At 41.7% G+C, this 16,596-nt stretch overlaps 1 protein-coding gene across 9 annotated transcripts in view; it reads right to left on the bottom strand.

The window, feature by feature from the left end:
- Nucleotides 1–374: 374 nt before the first annotated feature.
- The window catches only part of LOC146174932 (neprilysin-2-like), a 117,835-nt gene continuing 101,613 nt past the window's right edge, over nt 375–16,596 (bottom strand). For 2 of the 9 annotated variants that reach the window (XM_084584169.1, XM_084584168.1), the window contains 7 exons: nt 5,321–5,372; nt 5,183–5,253; nt 3,382–3,515; nt 2,503–2,568; nt 1,766–1,864; nt 1,586–1,677; nt 375–1,255 (listed from right to left, as the gene is read on the bottom strand). In XM_084584169.1, the coding sequence (XP_084440295.1) occupies nt 1,153–1,255; nt 1,586–1,677; nt 1,766–1,864; nt 2,503–2,568; nt 3,382–3,515; nt 5,183–5,253; nt 5,321–5,372 (617 nt within the window). In that variant the 3' untranslated portion in view covers nt 375–1,152. Of the gene's footprint in view, nt 1,256–1,585; nt 1,678–1,765; nt 1,865–2,502; nt 2,569–3,381; nt 3,516–5,178; nt 5,254–5,320; nt 5,373–16,596 lie in introns of those variants that run through there. The other 7 variants (XM_084584163.1, XM_084584165.1, XM_084584162.1 and 4 more) reach the window with 6 other exon arrangements.

The raw sequence follows: 16,596 nt of genomic DNA on the forward strand, positions 1-16,596 counted from the left end.
AAACGCTCGCCTCCCGTGTATTGTCAACCTGGCAACATCTGCACACGCTGCAAGGACTTGCCGGCAATTGGGTTGGGAATATTTTCGATAGTGGGTAAAATTTTGCGAATCAAATGGGTTTGTGAGGCCCCTGAACCGCTTCAGAAGAAGAAAGTGCGCATAAGTAGAGCGCACTTACAGATGAATCACAAGTGTAGTTCACCATAATTGCAGGTAAACAAATTTAGCCCGAGATGTGCATGTAAATAACTGACATCCGCCAGCAAAACAAGCATTTCACATCGCTCTGTATCGGTAGCAGACGACATGGTATGATGGGATTTTTCATCATTGCCGAACTGGTTAAAAGGGCGAGGTAAGAAAAAATAAAGGCGCAGATAGTTACACTGAAGCTGTTTGAAGCCAGCGGCATGCAGTTTCTTTATTAAAGGTGTATAAGTGCACCACAACGGGCAACGACATGGAGAAACACACGCGAGCTCCTGAAGCAGCACCAACGACGCCGCTAGAAAAGGTTGCGGTGGCGCCATCTAGTGCCTTCTACGCCAAAGAGCACGGCCAGGCATCCCCGGTCGCGCCACTAAGATAGTATTCTAGTTCACTATAATCCTGGTGCAGACACCAACATTTGAGTGAGGGTGAAATAAAAATTTAGAGGGTCTCTATGTCTTTAAGAAGAGAATGGCGAAAGCCTACCCTTCCTATTCTATAATTTGCCTCCCATCGTTAGCTACTTGTCGGCATTCGTTGCAGCACGTGCTACATATAATTAAAATTATTTCACAGGAAAGGAAAGGCGCAGTATCTGTCACACTTTCTCCGGCAAGTGTGTTTGGACGGTACACCATCGCTCCTGTCGCCTGGCGTTCCTTGGCGCGCATTCAAATGTGGCATTGGCAGGGACGCACCTCGCCTCGGCCAATCAGAACGTCCCATAAGCAGGACAAACTTTATCCACGACAGCATGAGCAATTAAAGGCATTCGCCTTAAAATGGCATTCGACTGCAGACAGCAAAGAACGTTCAGTCAACGGTACAGCTTCGAAGCTTTGACGGATTGAGACACCAATGATAGCATTGTTTATTGTAGCACTTACTGCACTGAAACGATTTAGATAGTAACATCAAGCAGGGGGGAAATTAACCTCCTTTTTAGCGGCGAACACCTGGAGGCATGAGCTCGCAATGGTCCTTGGTAAGAGCGCACCCGTAGGTCTTCTGGAAACCGTCGTGGCTTTTCAATATGTCATTAAGCCTGAAAGGATAAACGCAAAAAAATTCCTTATAGGGGAAGTTAAGACATTGGACAATTCATGACCGCGGCCGGTATCATGCCCCCACCTTCTGAGCCTGAGAACAGTAATGCGAAACACACAGCTGAGTCGACCGCTCATCTGAAGAGTATAAAATGCTTGCTTTATTTACGCTTATTTCATTCTAAAAATGTACCGAGAAATTTTACGGCTCGGTTTATTGCTAAAAATTAGAGCACTAAGCTATGCTATGCTGTGATTCCTGTAATTTTATACTCAATTATTATATAGTTTGGGCCAAGACAATTAATAACATGCAGCAAAAAACTAACCGCTTCTTGTAAAGGCTTCCTGCTTGAGTAGCCGTTAAGCCATTCGACCTGCTCCTTGGAAGGAGTTCTACACTTTTGAATGGACAATAGAGCTGTAAGAAAAGATCTGTAGTTTATGATGCGTGTTTGCGGTTTCTTGTTCAAGTCCCCACCCAGTGAGAATGACCAAAAAATACGCACATGACCAAAAGATAGAAAAAAAACTTTATCCTCGGTATTAAAATGTGTTCCCGGAAGCAAGTGCGGCTTGGTGTAGTTGTTAGTGCTTTTCTTCATTGCCTGCAAAATATATAGTGCGTTTTTTTGTACGACGCAGAATAAGCAATTATTGAAGTTACTCATAATTCACAAACATACACGGATGAAAGGGTTTGCTCTTTATAGTTATGATGTCTTTCAACAAGAGCCATGTGGTTAAGTTAAATAGGACGCTGCGCCGTCCACGCATGCAACTTCGCGAGTTCAGCAACATAGGTGATAATGTTTAGTTGTTTAAGGGGCAACGCAGAAACAATTTGTTAAGATGCTTAAAACTAACCCTACTTCAATTAAAAGTTTTCCAAGTATGTTGTACAATCATGCTTACGCGTAATGTGAATGATACTTTTAACATTAAGTTTAATGAGCGGATATCATGCCACAATAATAAATGAATATTTCCGTCATGCTTGAAGAAATGGCAAATACAAGCAACAAAGCTCCAAGTTTCGCTGAACAGTCGTCGCGTTAATTTTTCTTATGTGTTGACATATTTCCAAATGCTCCCGTTGGTATCAATAGAACCTAACCTCTAGGGATGAATATTTTTGGCGACTGTTGCTTACCATTTGTTTTGCCAAGGGCGTTAAGATGCTTGGCGGCATCTGTTAACGTGACTGCGTACTTATTTTAAGATAAAAAAAGCGAACAATACATACCGTAAAAGACGCCCGCAGCCCAACGTATTCTCCAAAGCGGGCTTCGCTTTCAGTTTGGTCGAGTTGCTGGAAAAAAAGCAAAATTTATGTACAGAGCAAATGTTTAATTGCTGAAACATACTTTCAATTACAGACATTTATGACATTCATGCAGATTTCCCTCAATGACATTTGCTGGATTAAGTTTCTAGATCCAAGCGCTCTGTCTTAATAAGCATAAATGTTAAATGCATTTTTAAATGTATACTAACTTGCTAGTTCTTCGTTATAAAGTTTTACCATTAGCAGAACGTTCCATAAAAAAAGAATGCGAACTCATGCTTTTCATATCATTGTCTCGCCTACACATCGTGACCTTGTCAGCGACGATAAAACCCCAAATTTAAACGTGGTTTGATCTCACAATCTACATTAGGAATTCTATGTTTTGAAACTTTTCTGCCGAAGTTCGTGCATTGCCCAATTCTTGACCAACTGCATTACACTGTATAAAATGCTGCAAATTTGAGCTCTACTACTCTCGGGTACAGTACACAATTGCACCAGTACGTTTTATGTCATATGGAACCACTGTTCTCTTGCTGCGCAGAAATGCATAGATGCGCCTAATATTTGTCGTCGATATGAATCACTTACGGGTATGCATTAATCATATCCGTTCCAAACTAACGCCAACTTACTTATCTAGTAGGCATTTCTTCAGAGCGTCTGCTACGCCATGCATGAAAAATATTTTCCTGGTATCATTCTTGTCTTGTGTTCGGAATTGACAATATAAGACATCTACCCGGAGAGAGGCGTTACCGGTGCAGTGCTATTCGTTTCAAGGAATGTTTTCATAAAACAGCGACTGTCCTCAAGTACACTGCCAACAATTACTTTCGTGTTGTTGCATTCTTCGTTCTTCAAGCAGTCGGATGCCTTACAGAAGTTTTGTTTAGTCTTCTGATCCCAGAACTCTTCAGTGACTATCTTCCTGCCCGTCGCGTTTTCGTTCTTGGAGAGCAGGTGTACTGAAAACCACATCAATAGCACTGGTAAGACGATAATGCAACTTAACACTACATTATCCTAGTTGGTATAGTATGATAGAACCTCAAATTAAAACAGGGTTTGGTTTTCACTCAATGGACCAGGGAAGGCAGAAATGGCAGGCACTGACAGCGGCTGTGAACTATGTTTACTGATTCCACACGCTGCACATATATTTAATCCGATAGCGGGCAACGCATGCGCGTTTCACATATGACAAATACAGACAAAAATATTATTTTTAAATATTAAAGAGGGCAGGTTACACTTTCGAGCTTTTTACTTTTTGAGTGCGACGACTTGAGGAGATTTGTATACTAATTATAATGTGAGAATACATTGGCTCACAAACTGGCAGAAGCCTTTTTATACAGGGGATGGTGACAAGTGCTTGTAAGAAAGAAAACAGAGATCACTGACAAGAAGTGTCAAGCCTCAATCTGCTCTTTTAATCTACAAAGATCAGCTTTTTGTTTTTATTTTTGTACTCCTCCTTTTTAAGGAAATTTTTTTATTCATCCTCCAAATTGTTAATTACATTTCATTTTTTTTCCTAGCATATAACTTTGTCACCATAGATATTCATTTCCTTGCAGCGCTTACTAATCGTGCATGCCTGCTTGAAACAAGTTACAGGGTTCAAACCAGCTGCTTTTATTTTCATAACCATTCTTTTAGGTTATTGGCCCCAAACTTTTCCACTAGGACATAAAAAAATTACGCATCATAGCAAAAACAATGCACACTGCTGTCTACAATCGCAAAAGTTGTTTTCATGGGTAGCCGAAATTGTCTCCAAGGTCAACCCACCTCTCTTATTTCCTTTGCATGGCGCTGGTCTGGCCTTTTCAGAACTTTGTAGAGAAAGAAGCGTTCGATCATCCTTCGAAATGAAAATGCATTAGGGTTCAAAGTAGTTCAACCCACTAGTTCGTGCAGAATATTTTTGCTCTCAGATGGAATTTGATCGAGACGACGTGCGATGCGAAGGACGACAGCATGCTGCACTTAGAATTTGGAGTGATTTCCTAGAGTGATAGCCACGACGATCCGCACTCACTTCTCATAAGGAGTTTCAGGCTTCTGATCCTTTCAATGTTTTTTTTTTCTGGGAACCTCAATAGTGATGAGCTCCGAAATATCAAGCGCTTGCAGTTTTTTAACATTAACCGATGTTGTACACTACCACCGTGGGCTCACAGCTTTTCGCCTCCATCGACTTATGCCGTCACAGCCAGGGTTTATTCTGCTTTCTTGGGTGATGCAGTTCAGCACTCTTTTCAGCCAACTGAATTCACCCTTCTGGTAACTGACGACTTTTAGCCTTGAAATAAAGTAATTATCAGGAAAACAAAAGCCTTTGAACTTATAAGTAGTAGAAAAGACCCCGTAGCACCTACGTATAGTCCCTCGGTCAGCCGGTGCCCCACCGGCCACATTTACCCGATCTGAGGAGTGACGCCCTGAGCGCTGATTGTGAGGATATCTTGTACCTTCACTTAAACACGCAGTATAGCTCAATACCTCTTACCAGAAATGAAACTGACCTTTATCGCTACCTTGTGTGAGACTTTCAATGGAATTATATGCCCATATGCCTTAAAAATGCTTAATGAAGAACACTAAGGCTCCTTGTATACTCACGTACTGTCAGATCTGTCGAGAGCGTTGATGATTAAGAAACTTGCAAGCGCCCCGATTGTTCCGAAGTTCAAAGCTCTGTGCACAATAAAGTCATCCAGGTAACTCCTGAGGGCCTCTATTAGAAGCTTAGCTATAAACCCACCTTGGCATCGGTGTTCTCTTGTAGTATGGCGCCAGTGTTGCAGCTGGTAACACTGAAAGGAAATGGCTCTACGTGAAGTCAACACCGCGGTAACAAACCTCAAGTTTAAATTCAGGTTTTGTGTCAAGGCTCATTTCAGATCTTTTATTCATTTGGGTCGTTGCCGGATTTGAAGATGCGATAGATAACCAGCTCAAAGGCAAGTTTCGGCCGGTTTACTCGTGCATGAAGTTCAGTAGGCCTCAATATACGCCTAATTAAGCTGTTCTTGCTTTTCTTGCGATACCTATAGATGTTTTCACTGCTACGAAGAACAAAAGGGGGCGCTGCTGACTTTGGGCGTTTCTTAAAGAGCACTTCAACCACCATAAATGCTGTTGGCACGGCATGCCGACATTCTACGTAGAGGCGAAATTTATGTTTTCTAAAATCTTTTGCCAAGAAAGCGTACCTTTAATATCTAAAACACCCTAACCTTTAACATGATGGCCGCAGGAGACGACCAGATATGCTCTGCAGGTTTAATGAACAACAATTTTACCCAAAAGTAGATATGACCATCCATATTTTAAAGACAGCAGAATAGCCAAATCATTGCTTTGAGCTTAACAGGAGCCATTTTCGAAACAAAACCATTTTTACCGCTAACGTTAAGAAAATTTAAGATCATCTGTTTTCCATCACTGAAAACGGGAGTTTAATTTTTTTTTTAATCAGCTATTGAGTTCTTCCACTAAGCTGATCTCCCACTGCTTATGCGCTTTGAACTAGTCGTGTACATGCGTGAAGTGGTCGCACCTCAGCATGATATAGGGCTGGTCGTATCATTTTTGCCAGCCGAATATATCACGAAGCACAAAGGTGTGCTACCTCAAGTAAGCGACGGTCGTGTTCAGTCCGAGAAGGGCAGCATGCACAGAGTTTTTGCAACATATCGCAGTTTAAAGTATTTTATATATTTGCACGCAGCTGAAGGCCACTGCCTGGATGAAAGAGATTTTCAGGAAATAACCGTGGGGTTATGCACAATACCGCATTTTTCTCTAAACCCCAACTTTGAAAGTCCTTACAAGTATGGCCAAGAGCAGCTCACACATTACCTTTTCAATGGAATTGTACATCAATGCACAAGCGCAAGAAGATAGATTTCTCATAGTTCGCACACACCAAATAGGTTCCTCTATACGCTTGTCAAAGTCTGCCCGCCCTGCCCTAGCCTGGCTCGCCGGCCCAAGATTCTTAGAACTCCAGTGGTGGCTCAGATACTTCGCCGAAAGCTTACACTCGAGGTAATTGTAGGCACTGCGAAGCGATGGCATTACCGCGTAATTTACGGTCCTCCATGAGGGTTTCACGAGAAGGTTTAGAATCTGTGGATGGGCTTCACTCTGTTAAATGTGGCTCTTTCGCGATTCACAGGTGAAAGTAGGAGCGCTTCGACCTCACCGGACGGTTGGTGATTTAGTCAGTGCTAAATGGACGTGATAACAATTTGGCTTTGTTACTGTACGCAAGCAGCTACTTCTACGGTACAGGCAGCGCAAAAAGAATTTCCAATAAAGAAGAGAAATGAAAATAAAAAAGAAAATGCACTCAAAATAATCATTTAAAGGTGTTGTTCTTGCTTTCACGATATCGTCCCTTGAATTTCGGTATGTAAACTTTTCTGTACAACCTACAGTTTAGTGAGATAGAAGTCTAAAGAAAATCTGTTGTTTCCATGTGATCTTTTATGGTGCCCAAATAAATACGACAAAAAGGGAATGCGAATAAACAGATTCAAACTGTGCAGGGCTCTCGCATTCGAGTCAAGAATGAAGCCACAAATTACTCAGCGCAGCATGCGGTGGCCGCCTCTGTCACAATGTGGACCCGGCATATGGCACTTGCATTAGAGCGGCTCAAGAGGGAAGGAGCGAACGGCAGAAACCGCACATGCGACTGTGTCTCAGTTGTGTACAGCCTTAAACTCAGTGTGTGCCCCAGAGTCTAACATTAGAATCGGATTGGGCCGGAGCGCATTCGTCAAGTGCTTTGGCTCGGTTTCGGGTGTCAATAAAAATTCGGCAATCAACAGATCTTCCAGGGAGCGGTGCCAGTCTACGGGACAGCACAGCATGATTCTCCAGATATTTTTATACACCAGTGCTGGTGAGCGGTTGGGTGTTTAAACTCTATCTCACTTTCTCACACGTTGTTTGTTGTTCTGAATCCTCTGTTTGTATTTGACCTTGTTGCCCTTGTATGTTTTGCTTTGCTTTTTGAGATCCTTGTGTATGTGTTGTGAATAGTTGGGTGAGTTTCTCTGCCCCGCCTTTTGCTCTATAACGTTTGTCTGCTTATTAACTCTGGTTCCGACCCTTTGTCTGCCTTGGACCGTCGAATGCTGTTGCTCTGAACGGCGACATCTTTCTGTCACCACAGGTAGCTGGGTTTCGGCTGAGCTTGCCAGCAACGTTGAAAGCGTTTCGTGCGAGACCGGAACTGCAACCTCCGCAAACTCTGTGATTTGATTGTCTGAGATGTGCGCAGAAAACAAAGGGTGCATCGTTAGTAAGTACCCAGTAGGAAAAAACTGCAGAAAATGTTCTGATGTTATGACAGAATTTCTGTGCGGGTTTTGACGGGAAACTGGTTGTGACAACAGAACATTCTATAGTAACATCAAAAATTTCTGTAGTTACAACAGAAAAGCGCTACAGTACTACAGACAACAGAAATATACTACAGAAAACTACAGAAAAGTACTGCAGAACTACTGAAAAATTCGATGGTTACGACAGAACTACACGGTATTTTGTCGTATTTTTGACAGAGTTCTGTAGTTTTTTTCGACTGGGTATAATATGAATTCTTGACACAAGTATCTCTAAAGAGGAAAGTATGTGGACGAATAATATTACCATTATCGTCATGTCATGGAAACGTTGTGAGATTCAACCTAAATTCAGGACAATGAAGAAAGCTTTGGAAAGGAAAATGATATATGCAATGTTAAGAGACAGGAAGCGTGTACAGTAGTTCAGGAAACCAATTCTAGTTAAGGACATTCTGGTCAAAACCAAGGTGGTGTATTGGGGATAGGTAGGATATGTAATACGAAGAGAGGATAACCGATGGTAGTTTAAGTTATCAAATTGAATGACAAAGTGAGCAAAGTTTAGCACAGTCAGCAGAAAGTTTGATGAGGGATGAAATCGGAAAGCTTCTTCCGGGGACCCTTTAGATGGCATTGGTTCAGCATTGGGTTAACTTGATTGTTTTTTGCTGCGCGTATCAGGAGGACGACAAAGCATGGAGAAACTATTAGGACACAGAAGCGCTGAACTACGACCCGTCTGTCATATCATATACAACCACAAAAAAAGCGAGGTGTCGAGTGGAACAAGCCACCTAAACCTATATATCGATATCCCGATAAGCCTAACCCAGGAGAAGCAAAAAAAGAACCAACATGAGTTGTAAATGGAAGTAACATGACGTAAGTCCTGATAATCCTGATAATAGCCAGTTGCAATGACTGAGTGGAAGAAACAACATTATTTCCAGTTCTTAACGAGCTTCATCGGATAAAGAAGTGGAAGCGCAAAATTGTTTGGATCGAATCCCGGCCTCGGCGGCAGCTTTTCGGTGGAGGCGAAAAGCAAGGCGTCCGTGTGCTGTGCGATGTCAGTGCACGTTAAAGAACCCCAGGTGGTCGAAATTTCCGGAGTCCTCCACTACGGCGTCTCTCATAGCCTGAGTTGCTTTGGGACGTTAAACCCCACAAACCAACCAACCTTTTTAAGACTGCAGTTCAATACATTAAATAGTAAAAAAAACGAGTGAGACACTGAAGCAATGGAAAGTGATGAAAATTTTCGATGAAAGGTGACAGCCAAGTATTAACACGGCAAAAGAAATAAAAAAAACAAGGATTATTTAAACAATGCGACTGAAATGGGTATCCAGACTAAAAGAAAAGGATAAAACGGGATTAAGGAGACCTGAACGTGAAATATTGGAATCCAAACGAGTAGAAAAACAAGGCAGAAATGACAAAACTATAAAACAAGTTATAAAAAATATAAAATAATACAATCCATTGTCAATAAAATCAAAGCTACTATCAGGCAACACGAGCGATGACTGCAATTTCTTTGCTCGAAAAGAAAACAAGAGCGGTCCTTACACAATCATCCTTGCGCTTCGCGAACAAGGCGGCTTCCACCATTGGTCGTGTGATGTTATTATGGAATCATTCAGATTGGTCGTATCTTCAAAGACAGGAGAACATTTCCTCTTGCGGTCGTGTGTACGACAATGCGCCGATAGGTTTCTGGACTATGAAATGAAAAATTATTTTTCTGCTCCATTAATCTTTTCATACATCGCCTGTTTGAAAATGTATGCCTTTGCCTTGCCACACGATAGTAGAAAAGAGGAATACGTGTTCTGCGAATTCTACGGCGAGATTATTGTGCCGTGTGGTAAAGCCAGCGTTTCACTTTGTAGTTTCGTTTACCATGCGAAAACGTCTTGATAGGTTGTCAGGGGCCGAAAATATCACGTAAACACTTGCCTTCTTGACATTCTTCTAAATGACATGAGAGATCTCGTACGTGTAAAAATAATTCCTACCTTGTTCCATTGTTGGACTACAGCTAAGAAGCCTGTCTCGATTCCTCATGATTTTTTTAAACTTTCTTCCAGTGACAGAAGAAAGAACTTCCTGCGGATATCCGGATTGCGCTAGCCGGCACAGTTAAGCCGAAAATTTATCCTGGGATTGGTGCATGCTAACATGACTTCGTCAAGGCATTAGTAAAACTAGATTGTATAAAATTCCTTTTTACTACCTTTGAATGAGTGGGTTTCTTGCTCCTGGGCTAAAATGCTTAGCATAAATTAGTGGAAGTGAAAAGTCTTAGCTAGAAACCATATGTCATTATTTTCAGCCACTTCGTGAGCCGATTCGAGTGGTACCAAAGTCGACGTAAGCATGATCAGAACTTGAGCCTCCTGACTAAATATCGCAATAGTAATGCAATGTCTTTCCAGTTGTGATGTATGGATGCGAGAGTTGGACTGTGAAAAAGGCTGACCGCCGAAGAATTGACGCGTTTGAATTGTGGTGCTGGCGAAGACTCTTGAGAGTTCCTTGGACTGCCAGAAGTTCAAATAAGTCAATATTGTCGACCATAAACCCTGACTGCTCATCGGAGGGTCAAATTCTAAAGTTAAAGCTCAGCTACTTTGGTCATCTGATGAGAAGAGAGGAGTCGCTGGAGAAAGATTTGATGTTGGGAAAGGTTGAGGGTCGCCGGAGAAGGGGTAGGCAGCGAACGCGATGGTTAGATGGCATCCTCGAGGCACTGCAGATGAAGTTATGTGATGTTAGGAAGATAGTGAGAGACCGGAAAGCGTGGCGTGACATGGTCAATAGGGTCACGAAGAGTCGGACATGACTGAACGACTGAACTGAACTGAATGCAATGTAAGACCACTAACTGATCCTCCACGAACCAGCAGATTTTAAGAACGCTTGAATGGCCAAAGCGTTCCTTAAGAACTCTGTAATATATTGCGAGGTAAAGGCCAATGAAGACGGGGGCAATGCGTGATCAAATACATATCCCCTGCTTTTCAATGAAACGAGACCCATTCCACTCTGCAGAGTTTGAGTTAAGTTAAACCGACCTCAATTTCAAAAGCCATCAACAATGATGCCGCAGTCGTTCTGAAAAGCTACAGCGCCATGGTTTTTGTATAGATTCAAGGGCGCTGCCATGAGATCATCTTGCGGTATTGAATTGAATAAATATTTGACATCAGTGGAGATTCCCCAAAAGCTTTGCAACTATTGTCTCTCAAGACCCTGACTACTTCTACGCCTCTTTTTACATGAAAATGGTCGTTAAAAGGAAGCTGGTTGAGCTTGCTGTGCAATTATTTTGCAACATCTTTTTCTCAGGTCTTCGCTTTGGAAACAATTACGCGCAGAGGGCTTCTATTTTGTAATTTAACTGTTAAAGACATCTCCAAACTGGTACTTTTACGGTCTTCTATTACTCGAGAAACCTATTAAAGGTTCAATCAGTCGCGCAATATGTTGGCGGTATTTCTTATCTTGGATCCAGATGGATCGAAGCATAACAAAGGCTGAATGGACAGCTTGCGAGGCTCTCGAGAGCTATGCACATTATGTAAGAATCACAAATCTTATTCCTAATCGGCAGTTAACATTGACAAGTTCCTCTCCTTGAAATGAGAATCGTTTCCTTAAACGAAAGCTTGATCCTTCTGTTCTATCGCGTCACCATGTCTAGGACCTCCGAAGTACATCTTTCGGCTTCAGTCCGAAATAGAGGGAGGCAAGTTTGGAGATTTTCCTGATCATGCAATTTCATGACTATCCTGGCAGGTAAAGTGCGGCCTTTAAGGTTCCACGCCGTGTACTTTTGTCCATGGCTGAAGAGCCGTTGTATAGCCTAAGTATTATCCGTAACACCTCCGACGTGATGGACAGGATTCATAGCCGTATACCACCTAATGGGCGCAAAGGCACCATTCGGTTAATAGCATCTTGCAGAGGCGGGCAGCTTGACAGTTGTCAGTTGAAAGCCTTAGAAAAATTTTAACAGCTCAGTAGACAGACTTTTTCGATGAATGTAGAAACTGAGAAATTTTGCCTTTCAAGAGGCAGTTGCTTTAGTAATGCCTTGACTAAGTCATTTGAGCACAAACTTCGGTATAGCTTTTTAGCCCAAGTGTACACTCTAACGCAGTCCAAATACCCGCAAGAACCTCTTCCTTCTGTCCCTGGAAAAATGTTTCAAATTTCTAAAAAAACTGAGATAGGCACCTTAGCCGAAATCCAAAAGCGAAACAAGGTAGCGATTAGTCCTTAAATGCACAAGGCTTCGCGAAGCCTCAAGAAAATTGCCAAGAAGGCAGATGTCACGTGATCTTTTCAGCTCTTCACCGCCTATCTAGATTTTGTCACATGGTAAACGAAACGACAAGGAGAGACGCTGACTCTATCGCACGGCACAAGAATCCCGCTGTAGCAAGTGCACAACATGTGCATCGCTCAATTTTTAGCAATATCAAGTTTTGCGGCTTTAACAGCCGAGTTAAATGCTTCTCCCAGCTTTGCAGGTTTTTCATTCGTAGTAAAATTTAACACATACCGTGGTAATGAATGGCCCCTCTACTTTAATTATAATGTTAAGATGGGAGGTTCTATTGATTCCGTCAGAAATGAATAAAAAGCACCATCATTTTACTGCAACAAAGAGGCAACTCAAGCTGCATAGGCAGCAGTGGTTGCCAAGCATTTTGCTTACTTGGGTAAAGGATCGGTCTAAAACTGGAAGAGCCTGCGAATTTATTTTGCTCAGTTATTTTAGGGAAGATGCACTGCAAGAATTATTGCGATTGATGCGTCTTGTTTGCCTTTAGATGGCACCAGATGATGCAGATTTGTGATTATTTCTGAGTGCCTCAAGCAAGTAGCATATGGTTAGAAAAAAAGGAACATTTAGAGCACTCCATGCGCTAAATTACAGCATAAATTAGCAAGCGACGTATCTTAGTGACGCGCTATTGACGTTACATTTAGAAATGTAACACTCGAGGTAATTAAAAATTTGGGAGGATGTACCCTCAATTTATTATCTTGTGGCACGCGATACACCGGCCATAGCGGCCGATGTAGCAATAAACTATTCATGGAACACAGAAATGATTTTTCCATTTCATCGTCCAGAACCTACCGCTGCATTGTCACACATGCGACAGGAATGGAAAATGTTCCCCTGTCTTTGAACAGACGACCAGTCCGAAATATTCCCATAATAAGATTACACGCTAAATGTTTAAATCCGCCTTGATTGGGAAGCGGATGAATGCGTCAGCACAGCCTCCGTTTTTCTTTGGAGCAAAGAAATTGCATTCATCTCTGGTTTTGCGTGATTTTATCAGTGATTTTATTTGCAAACTTTGCATACTGGCATTTTATATATTCTTTATTTTTCAAGTTGTGTCTGCCTCTTTTGTTTTCTCGCTCTTTTGCATTCTCACTTTTCGCACAAGGACCTCTTTTTTTCCAGTTATTTTTGCCGTTTTCTTTCAGTCTACGTACCCATGTTAGCCGCATTGTTTAAATAAATATTTTTTTCTGTGTTAATAGTTGAGTTTCTATTTTAGTTGGAACACTTGCATTATTCTCTAATCCTTCACGTGTCACTCGTTTTACATTATTTCATGTTTATATTGCCACGTGCCTAGCGCCACGCGACAGCCGTCTTTGGCGCCGACGACGACGAAGCGGTTGTTGTTGGCACGATGTTTTGGACTCTGTGCTGGTGCTGGACTCTGTGATCGGAACGACAAGCCGACCTTATCCTCTGGTCCTCGGCTACGTGTACCTTCACGGCTCGCTGTGACTACAGTCGTGACAATATTATTTGAAAACACTAAATGGATTTGAGCTTTCACCTAGTTAATAACCGGATATATTTTTGTTTCTCTCATACACTCTTTGGTATTGGCTGTTAAAATCAGGGCTTACGTCTTGTTCTTCCGCCTCATGTTGTTTTTTCGTTTAGTGTTCGGTTAGGCTTATTGAATTATCGATATGTACACATGTTCCGGTTTGCTCCACTCGACGCCTTGCTTTGTATGCGTGGGATTTTTTCGCCACATGGTAGATTTTTGCTCCCCTGCTGGGCGTTTTTTCTGCGGGTATATATATGATATGGCTGGCGAATTATCACAATAAAGTTGCTGCTCAAGGATTTGGTTTCTTCTTGTCCTTCCTAGCTTTGTCCTCATTCGACTAAGCACTGCAAACAACGATGTAAAACCAACTAGCCCGACAACTGTCCTTAGCAAGATAAATAGAAATTTATTTATCAGAAAAACATTCTTCTTGACGTTAGAAATAGTTCGCGGGGATATATTGTACGATAAATTATTGGCTGATATTTGCGCTTCTAGTGAGGAAACTGCGCTTGGGCATTCCACGTAATTCAGTGAACATAATATTGTCACACTATCATTTTTCGTATAAGCATAAAAACATCTAAAATACTCTAGACTAACACTCTATGAGGTTTCTGGACACCCTGTGACAAATTATTGTCCTTTTATTCAGCAAGACCATGTTTAATGTATGGCTGTTTTTCATAAGTGTGTTCATCGCAGTCCAGTATTGTGAGAAATCTTTTAAATTAGAGATAGCACGAAGATACAATCAGGTACTCCTAGGCTGAGTTAGATAAGAGGGGCCTAAGCTTCCAATTCATTGAAAAAAAAGAATGCCTTTAAATTTCTTAGAGTAGTGGAAGTTGGATTGATAGGCAATAGAGGGGATTTCTTTAAATATTTGCAAGGCACCTGTACATTATGTAATGAACTTCTTGAATACAATATTTGAAATGCCGTAGCCTTCCTATGTGAAGAAAGCTTGATTCTGGTCTGGTGTGCACTCAGAGCGAGTAATTAAGACTGGACAGCACCATTTAAAAGCATGCCGAGAGTTGATCTGTGGATATATTGATTGTCATGCTGCAGTTATAAAATATCTAAAAATCTTTTAACATAAACGCTTTTTCAGAACTGTCCATAGTTTTCAGGTATGATTTGTTTTCCGCACGCTTGCTCTTGCTTTCATGTTCCGTCTGTTTTGAATCCGTGAATTTTGATTTTCAAGAGACGTAATGTGTGTGCATTGAATTATTCCCTATATGTATACAGGAGGTAAGACTGAGGTCTGCCATGATGTCATCAAGGGTTCTCAACTGCACATTATCTGCGACGACCACTTCAGCATTAAGCATTTACAGCTTTCGCTACATTTGTTAGACGTGCAGTCAGCAAGTTCACAGGTTTCCAAATGTGGTAGATTCAGAGCAGGTTTCGTTTTCCAGTTTTCCCCAGAACACGCTTTCTTTCTTTTGACCGGAGGTTTACAGTACCTATATCATTACAGTGTTCCTTTAACCTCGTGTTCAAACACCTACCTGTCTGGCCTATATATCTCATTCCACATGATAAGGGAATGTTATACACAATGCCATGTGGACTCAGATACATAGGTCAGACAGGCAGGTGTTTCAACACGAGGTTAAAGGAAAACCGTAATGATATAGGTAAAAGCAATAACAATGGAAATCTCACACCCCGTTCCGCAAAACACAAATGCAAGCCAGAATCTGAAGGAACCACCATCTTAGGCCGTTCAAAAGAAAGAAAAAAAGAGAGAAATAATAGAAGCCTTTTATATATGGGAAGCTGGAGAAGACAAGTTCGTAAGCACGCCATTAGTCGTGGTAACAAATCAGAAGATAAAGATAATAAAGGAGCGTAGGTGCGTAGGGATGTGACACTGCCTGTTCATTGAGTTTGCGGATTTCTTGTATCAGTGTGTGCGTGTGGACTGTTTTAAATATAACCCTGTCATCAATAAACCTTAGTTGTCAGTGCGCGCTTGTCGTGTGTACGTGGTTCCTGCTTTCTTGTGTATCTGTGTATAGCATAGCGCAAAAAGTCTTGAAACTCTATAATTCATTCCTGCCCTCTTACATGCGCGGGCTACTATCATTGATCTAGTGGATGACGAATCTAGGCGTAAAAAGGCAATATCCAACTCTCCCGCGGTCACACGGGATGAAGGAAAAGACCTGAAAAATTGTCTTTTTCTCCTTTTTGATTGGGGTTGAAGCTATCTCATAATTAGTACTTTAAGGGCACAACAAGAATGTTACCTATAGTAAGCAGGGCCATCTTAGCTTCCAGTTTTGTACACACGGAGATCAAGGTAGCCGTCGCCGAACCGAGCCATGCGTGCTCTGCCCATATTGCGCTTATCACATCTGCATCTTTTCTCCTTTCTGCTGCAGTTTCATTTCCAACATATAAGCGGCACCTTCAGTCCAAGAAACAGCTGCAAGTAGCGTTTTTTTATACTGCATCTGTCGTTGTCAATTTCATACTCTGTTGGCGCGCCTATACAAAGTTCATGAGGGCATATCACTGCCGTTCCTTATACAAGACATCTCAAAATACACGTAGGAAGCCCTAAGTGCTTCTTTTGAACGTTTATAACACGACAGGCGTACAAAACTGTTGGTTGCTATAGGGAGTAAATAAAGTGTAATATGGGGATATATTCAAAGATTCTGGGACCTGAAGGAAATCGGCAAACACAGCTTGTAGACTGCCAGGTCGAGCAATAGCAATCACATTGGTATATATGTTTCAACTGTAATTGTTTTTCTTTACAATGTATG

The sequence above is a fragment of the Amblyomma maculatum genome, chromosome 11 (genome assembly GCF_055883805.1).
Source record: "Amblyomma maculatum isolate TAMU_Amacu chromosome 11, ASM5588380v1, whole genome shotgun sequence".
Lineage (NCBI taxonomy): Eukaryota > Metazoa > Arthropoda > Arachnida > Ixodida > Ixodidae > Amblyomma > Amblyomma maculatum.